This window comes from Siphateles boraxobius, unplaced genomic scaffold (genome assembly GCF_051911475.1).
Source record: "Siphateles boraxobius isolate OS27281-9 unplaced genomic scaffold, OSU_SipBor_1 130, whole genome shotgun sequence".
NCBI classification, from domain to species: Eukaryota; Metazoa; Chordata; class Actinopteri; order Cypriniformes; family Leuciscidae; genus Siphateles; species Siphateles boraxobius.
Genome location: NW_027508734.1, coordinates 22,097,667 through 22,106,354, shown reverse-complemented (window position 1 = coordinate 22,106,354; position 8,688 = coordinate 22,097,667). Strand labels below are relative to the sequence as shown.

At 35.5% G+C, this 8,688-nt stretch overlaps 1 protein-coding gene across 2 annotated transcripts in view; it reads right to left on the bottom strand.

The window, feature by feature from the left end:
- Window positions 1-875: 875 nt before the first annotated feature.
- mettl15 (methyltransferase 15, mitochondrial 12S rRNA N4-cytidine) overlaps window positions 876-8,688 on the bottom strand; it is an 82,940-nt gene continuing 75,127 nt past the window's right edge. For both annotated transcript variants that reach the window (XM_077228681.1, XM_077228682.1), the window contains exon 6: window positions 876-1,443. In XM_077228681.1, the coding sequence (XP_077084796.1) occupies window positions 989-1,443 (455 nt within the window). In that variant the 3' untranslated portion in view covers window positions 876-988. The remainder of the gene's footprint in view (window positions 1,444-8,688) is intronic.

Here is an 8,688-nt window from a genome sequence, read left to right as displayed (position 1 = left end):
CGTGGTTATGACACAATCGTTAGCCTATTTTTACGAAAACAGCGTCAAAGGGGCCATAACGTAAGATACAAAATAATGGAGCCTTTTATACATTTTCGTGTTTCTTTAGAAATAAATAATGGACAAATGAAGTCTTTGGACACCTCAGATGTAAAGTTATTCGCTGTCAAAGTGACGCCAAAATGAATGGGAGTCAATGGAATGCTAACAGCAGGTGAAGTTCTGCTACAATGACGGCTCCCGCGAGGCTTCAGTTTCCGGCTGATGGATTACCCCCTTGGTTTTTACCTCAGTAGTTGACGGCCGGAAGTAGTCAAATCTGTTTTGTAAAACCCGGAACAATGTTGCGCATAACCCGCATTATCACTTTAAATAATTTGAAATGATGCCAGTTAGCACATTAACTTTGGCACCCCTAAACTAGTAAAACTAAATAACTAAATACATCTAAACAACAACTAACTATATACTAAAGATACTAAAGGTCCAACTAAAGATATACTCAAATATATTTGATTGTGCTAAAGTGGAACTATTGCAGGTACACTTTAAATATCTTGCATTTAAAGAATGATATTAGACAGAGATCAAACTATCCTTACTAATAGGGATATTAAAACACATTTTAGGCTTAATATTAAGAAATGTGCATTGTACAATAAAAAAGTACTCCAAATAAACTTAATTATAATATTTACATCAGTAAGCCTCAAGCGATATGTCAGTAAATATGTTAATGGATTTGTAGTATACTTAGTATGAAATAAATGTATTTTAAACACTTTGGTATAGTTTTTTTTCACTACCCTCTGCCAGATATGCTGTCCAGTATTCATGGCCACGCCACCAACATTTTCAACAAGTCACAAAAACAATTTCTGGAGATCTAATATTTATTTTGTACTGAAACTACACATGAAAAAAGTTAAATGAGCAATCTAGTAAAAATTGTCAGTTTCAGTTACTCTGGTTGAATTTTCACCACTGTCTATCGTCTTACTGCTGTTCTGAGTTTAGCTGATCGAGCTCTTGGGTTCTCCTGCACCTCTTCCTCACATGGCTTTGTCACTTTCTTCAGACTGACCCAATGTGCGGTCTCTCGCCCCCTCTCCCCTTCTTCATTCTCTTCCTCCTCCTCGTGCTCCTCTCTCCCCAATCCATGCTGGGCTTTGGCTCGCTGGCGAATGCTGCGGCGTGGTGGGGCAGCCAGGTCCTCTCCACGAAGAAAACGCTTGGTCAGCCGGTCCTCCAAGGAATGGAAGGTGAGAACACAGAGTCGCCCCTTGGGACGGAGCAGAGTTTGCGCCACATGCAGGCCGGCGTGCAACTCATTGAGCTCGTTGTTTACAAATATCCGCAAGGCCTGGAAGGTTTTGGTGGCAACGTGTGAAGGCCGCTGCAGGCGGTCACGCCGGGCGTACAGCGCACTGGCTGGAAATGCTCCTAAAATAAGAGAGGCAGTTGGTTAAGTTAGTTATTAACGCTTTTTCAACATTATTTATTAACACAGTGTCTTGCAAGGTTCTTTTAAAAAATCCCAAATTTGAATTGTTTACTTGCATTAGTCTATTGTTTTATTGATATTGAAGATATTTAAGATATTGATTCACATATATTTTCCAATTTGTTGCCTATTTAGTTCAAATATCTGTCAGAGCAGTGTTTCTACACCTTTTTGCCTTACATATCCCCTGGCCCCATCAAAATGCTCAAGTACCCCTTCATCAACCCCAAACCCATTTTATTAATTATCAGTTAGATCAGATGTTCTTCACTTTGGCCAAACCTTGATCAAACTCAACTGCCTGTAACTTTCTATGGAACCTTTTCACATTACCAGAGTTCTCAGAAGCAGAATTCCCCATAGTCCGGTGCGACAGCAAATATCCTTTTAGTATTTCGCTCCAATAGCAAAAGAAAAATCTGTGATAGAGTTTCCACGACTTTCCAAAAGAGGGAGAAAATATAGAGAGGCTGATTACGCTGGTCAGAAGAGAGAAAGATATCAAATTTGTCGCAAATCCCTAAGCTGTTGTACTAGAAACACCCTCGCACCAGTGTTAATTTGTTTTTTTTTTGTCATTTACTGACAAGGTAATATAACATATAGAGTTTTAAAAAAATGAAAATATATAAAACTTTACTAGTGTCGTAAGGTATGCTGTTAGGGACCAATGGAGGTGATAGGAAAGCATAGGTGTAAACCAGGATAATTCAAAGAGAGTGAATTTTATTAATCAAATATCAAAAATTGGGGTACAAATTTCAAGTCTGTGAATACGAATTAAGAAAAAGAAAATTGAAAAAACATTTTTTTTACAAACGCTTTACTCAAAGAAACGCTTTTCTAACAAAGAACAAAGTAAATTTGCTTTAAAAAGCACAAACGCAACCTCAGCTTAACTCACTGACCCCCTTCTCCCTCAAAGGCTGAGAAGGTCTGGTTTAATGGGATAGTTCACCCAAAAATGAAAATTACCTAATGATTTACTCACCCTCAAGCCATCCTAGGAGTATATGACATTCTTCTTTCAGACGAATACAGTCGGAGTTATATTAAAGGGGTGGTAAAACACGATTTCACTTTTCCCGGAACCCGGAAACCATCCGACCGTTTTTACAAGGAGGGACAGAGCAGTTTAGAATAAAGGTAAAATATTGAAAAATAGTGATTTTTTTTTAAAACAAAGCATGAACACGTTACAGTGCACCCTACAAGCACAATCAAGCCTTCGAAAAAATGTGTTTTACCACCCCTATAAAAAATGTCCTGAATAGTGACTGGACTCAACCAACTCTGTATCCAGATAGCGTGAGAAAAAACATTGATCTCTTGCTTAAGGCAGAACTAGACATTTATGGCAACAGAAAATATACAGATAACAGATACTGAATATACAATTATTAAATAATCATTGAAAAGTTTTCTTAAACAATACATTTGGTACAAAATACAAAAACACTTGATAATTTCCAGATATTAAAATACACGACACTGGAAGTGCCCACCCCTTTGGGAAATCCGCGATCTAACCCAGAAGTAAACGCTAGAGCCATGGCAGCCGACAAAGGAGGTATTAAGTGTATAGTAAAAAACAAACAAATGTGTAATGTCTTTATTTCATGAAAAATGAAAACTGTATTAGTAAGTTGATATGTGCACACCAAACATACACAACAACACTGCCTTCATTCATCCTTTAATTTACTCTTACCAAAACAATATAGCGAATGACAAAAACAATTAAACCTCTTGAAAAATACACTGCATTATTGTAGAAACAACTATAACAAAAAAATGTTTACCCTGCCGCTATAAACAAACATATAAACAAAGAGACAAACACACTGAAAGATGAACACAACTGGGGACACACAGGGGCTTATTCCAGATCAGTATGTGCGACGATAGTGGTTTTGAAAATAAACAGGCTGTTCTACAAAGCTCCCAAAGCTCATGGAGAGATCCATGCTGTATATTGTGCTGAGATGAATTTGCTCAGTCTGAGCAAGGGGAGGTGACGTTGTTCCCTGAACTGACAACATGCAGAGCTTTAAGTTGCAGATAGAAAGGACACAGAGACTCTGCTCATGGTGTACACAAGTTGTCTTATTAGAGGGTATTGAACATAAAAAAATATGGGCATACACTATATAGTATTTATTCACTGTAAATACAGCCATGAAAATAAACATATGATAATGCTTTAATGGTCCAGATAATCATATGGATATTGTTTAACATTATTTGAGCTAAAAAGTGGTCAAAATCAAACATTAGGAACATTGTAGACAACTACTGGTTGCACATTGCAATAATACAGTACACTTGACATTGGCTTATTATTAGATATTTTTTATACATTTTTAACTATTACCTAACATTTAATATATTTAATATATTAATATCATTTAATACATTAAAATGAGAATAGGTGACTAAAAATAGTCACATCTACAGCACTTACTGTGATTCACATTTCATGCTATATGTTAGCATTAGCAAGTTGGTCATTGATAATGTTTATTTCTTCAACCTCGCCCTTCATGGCTTCTGATAAACATGTTTTCCTAATATTTTTTAGTAGTTTACCAAAATGTAAAATTTCTGTCATAATTTATTCACATTCATTTCTCCTCAAAATCATCAATATATTTTGAAATTGTACTTTCAAAAATGAGACTTTTGAAGAAACAGTCATACAGGTTTGCAACAAAGAAAATGTTGGCAGAATTTTGGGGTGAACTAGAACTATCCCTTTAAAGGGCATCTGTATGCAAAAAAGGTATATATAAAAAATCTGAAATTATTCAGAAAAAAGATTGTTACACACAGCAGTTTTTAAACCTTGCCCTTCAGAGTTTCAATATGAAACATTTTATTGAAAAAAAAGGTTAACGATTTATAAAATTATTTCAAGTAAAATGTACCCACTTATGTTTGTGCCATATAGCTTCACGCTGACGAAATGAGTTGAGAAGATGGAGAGACACAACTAAAGAAAAAGAGAGGTGTTGCATCTCTCAAGTCCTGCGCTTCTAGGCTTGGAGGAGCGAAACACTGGCCAATCAATAAGACCACATGCCTCTGCCCAGCCTTCCACCCCCCTTATTTTAAAATCCAGTCATAAGGGAGTGAGTGAGGAAGAGCTAAATGAAAAGGAATAAAAAATGAGCAGAGAATAAATAGATGTATAGACAGAAAGAGAGGTCTGGAAACAGGCAGCTAAAAAAGCAGCTTAAAAGATGGCTATAGTTTATTTGTATAAAAAGTGAAAAGAGTAATGCACAAACAAATAAAAACAAGATCAGGTTTGGCAGGCAGTAAACATTAATCATTAAATACAATGTTTATTGCAGCAATGTAAAAAACATAAAAATAATTAAATCTCAATAGCCTAACAGATACAAAGAGAATAAATAGACCAATCAGTCTGTTCCTGTTACCTCAATGGGTGCTCTCCTCACATTCCAAGCAGCAATCGCTATTGATTATACATAATTGGCCATGAATCCTGATGGGTGTGACAATGAGAACAGCCTCTGCCTAATTGCCTCTACATTTAAAATTAACTTACTTTTTTTAAAACAATGTTTACACAGAAGCCTAATGGGCTGTACCCCCCTCCCCTCCCCTCCCATCCCCTCTCCTACTTTTAAACTTCATTTAAAGCTAATTTTAAAACATTAAATCATTTAAACAATTTGAATAATTCCCTTAATAGGTCATATTTATATTATAATAAACACTGGCTATTAGAAAGTCAAGTCAAATGTAGTGAAAATGAGACTTTGTTTAAATGGAAATGTAATTGGTTGTCAGTCTTTTATGAGAGAGCAGGGTTTAGAGGGTAGCACCCAGCTGCTCATGGTTCTGATAATTGGCAGTATCTCTTTATTTGGATCAAACTGATTACTGCATGACATCCTTCTGTAATGAAGGAAGGGGAAAAAAGATCTCTCTGCACAAGCACATTTCAGCTTGAATAGAGGGCTTATTCTTTGTCTGAGTGTGAATTGAATTACGGATTCCCTTTTGTAATTCCTCTCTATTAATCACTAGCTTGAGTTGCTTTAAGGAATGAGCAACGGGCAGCACTATCATTCTGAAATTCAAAGCTGTGTTATTCAGAAAATAATTTGACTGATTGAACAAAGAATAAAAACAAAGGCAAATACTTAAAAGATGCATTAAGAGCATTGTTCTGATTTTCCAGTCATAAGCGGAAAACATTTTAATTTAACTTGTATGTACAGTATATAATGTATAAACACTGCCCGGCCCAAAAATAAAGTTGCGGTTTGGATTTAAAAAGGCAAATACTTAAGAGTCTATGATTGGATAATTATTGCAGTGATTATTATGTTTCTAGATCTTCTAACCCTAATTGATGGATTGTGTAGCTTTTAATTTCTTAAACAACCATGTAGGAAGACACATCATGCCATTATTCCAAGATAACAATCAGTATGTTTACATGGACAACAATATTCCGATATTAAGCCGATTAAGACAATACTTTGATTAAGAAACTACCATGTAAACAGGGATTTCTGATTACCTTAATCTGTCAAAGTCATACTCGAATAAGACACCTTAATCACATTATTAAAGTCGTGTGGGAATTTTTGCCACATTTTGTGACAGGACACACACATGCCAGTGGTCAACCATTTGATGGCAAACAAGATGGCTTCAGAATTTGTATCTGCCCTCGTCTAATTGCACGTATAGCATGACAAGTAATTAACTACACTTGAAGCTTTCATAAAATTAATCATGAAACACCCAAAACTGTATACAGTATGTTACCATAACGAAGACGAACTGTGTGTTGATATGGAGGGAACGTTGGACGGCGTGGCATGGTGACGTAATGACATGTGCCATTAATCGATTTATGTTCTATAACATGTAAAATGGGAACATGAAAGGAATATTCTAAAAGTAATTCATGTAAACACCTTAATCAGAATATTGTCTTATTCAGAATAAGGTCAATAATTAGATTACTAATTACTAATTAGTAGACTTCACAGAGTGCTCGACTCTTGCTTTGTCAATACAAGATCTTGACCAAAAATGTATGTTCCTCTTAATGGAAATAAAATCACAACACTCACTGTAGGTACACACCACCGCCGACATGAGCGGCAAAGAAGCTCTGGCCGCCCTGTCAAGGACGCTTGTCAAAAAGTATGAGGAAACTTGTTGACGCTTTGGTCATTCTGATGTAGCAGGGAGAAGAGAAGTGTCACAACATGAAATATCACATGAGATTGGTGTTTTTGCATTCCACTTCACTGCTTTTCTATTTAACTATGTAAACACGCGTCTTGCGCCTTGTAAAAGACATGTGACAATGTAAAGTGACAACTATATTTTTTTGCTGATGGAGTGAGCATGGGGTTCTAGGGTGGGGGGAGGATTTTTCTCTTTTTTTTCTTTTTTTTGTATGTTTGAAAAACATTTAAAAATTAATAAAGATATTTGTGAAAAAACTATATAAACACGTGCTAGACTGCGCTTAAATATGTAAGTCTTGTTTCAGTACAACAGAGATTCAGAGTGAACTACCATGATATGTAGGCCTGATCCTGTTAAAAAAGTATATGTCCAAATGTCATCAAACTCCCAAAGATGAATTGATTAAAACGTTCCTCACATTTGACTCATCCACCGCTTCTAGCTTGAGAAAAGGAACAGAAAAAGAACATAGGTCATGTGAACACATGGGTCTGGCCAAGACACACTTAGCATTTAAATGTTAGGTTGTACACCCAAGCACTTGATTGATTTTCTATGCGCCATGTTTGAAAACACAGATATGGCTAAAGGGTGAATATGTTTGTTGAAAAGACTAAATCCTGCATATGCTATGACAACACACTGATGACTCATTTCCAGCAAATGTGTCTCACGGACACTTACATATTTCTCCTTGTTCACCTCTGGGAAGAAAAGAGCAATAAGTGAAAGAGAGAGACATAACTGAAATTAAAGCCTTCCATCTTCTTGTTTACCCCGAAGAGTTAACTAAAATCTGCACAACATTTCCTAATCTATGCTGATCACATCATGTTTCCAGTAAGAACGGAGATGAAGGGTCTTATATTTGTCTGTAGTGTCAATTTACGCTGCTTTTTTGACAGCTCAGAAAGGGCCATTACAAGTGCCTTGTTCCTGGGTGAGGCTGGCAGTAGCTGTTATGCACAAGACTTTCAAAGAGTATGCTTCCTTATTACCTAGTAAATCGCCCTCTATATAAGCAACAGGCTGCATAGGGACACAGAACCTCATGAATGTTATTTAAGGCTGAAAGGGCAGCACTGCTATTGGCTGCTAGGGAACTCTCTAGAGACAATGGTTTGATTTTGTTAACGGTCCAGAAAAATTACTGTTATTGGAAAGTTATCAAGAAGATCACAATTATTACATATAGCTGCAAGCAGAAATTAACGGGGTTTGAGTGTTTTAAGACCAACAAAATGTTTACTGCAAGATTCCTCTGTAGGAAACTGAACACCATTTTCAGGTTTCACAATCATAATGTGGCACAATTTTTTGTACTGTTCTCAGTACAAATTAAGTGATAAACTATGACAAGATGTGATTGCATTATAATAGTGTATTTTATAATGTCTAAATATGAATGCAAAAGCAAAACATGTGAAAAGAACTGTATTAGTGAATATAATGAAAAAAATATGATTATAACTAGCAGATGGCAGAAGATATTAATGGGCTCACTTTCATTTTAAAAGTGTTTGTTTCCAACAGTACACACACACACACATTTTCAATGTTATTGGGATATATTGTGAAATTATCTTTTAATGGTCTATATACATTTCACATATTTCTTTGTAAACTTATTTACAACTATATTACCAGTGCATCGTAATAAAACAAAAATGGTTTTAAACATTTATTTATCAGTCAATGCTATAAATTGACAGAAACATTAGATTTAAAAGATGTCATGTTCTCAATATGGTCACAGTTTTGATAAGTTTCTACTTTCTGCACACAACATATAGACAAATTACTCATAATGGGCCATACAAGACATGCCTATATATATATATATATATATATATATATATATATATATATATATATATATATATATATACATATACGTGTGTCTGCTAAATGGTTTAATAGATCAAAATTCTTTTGATAAC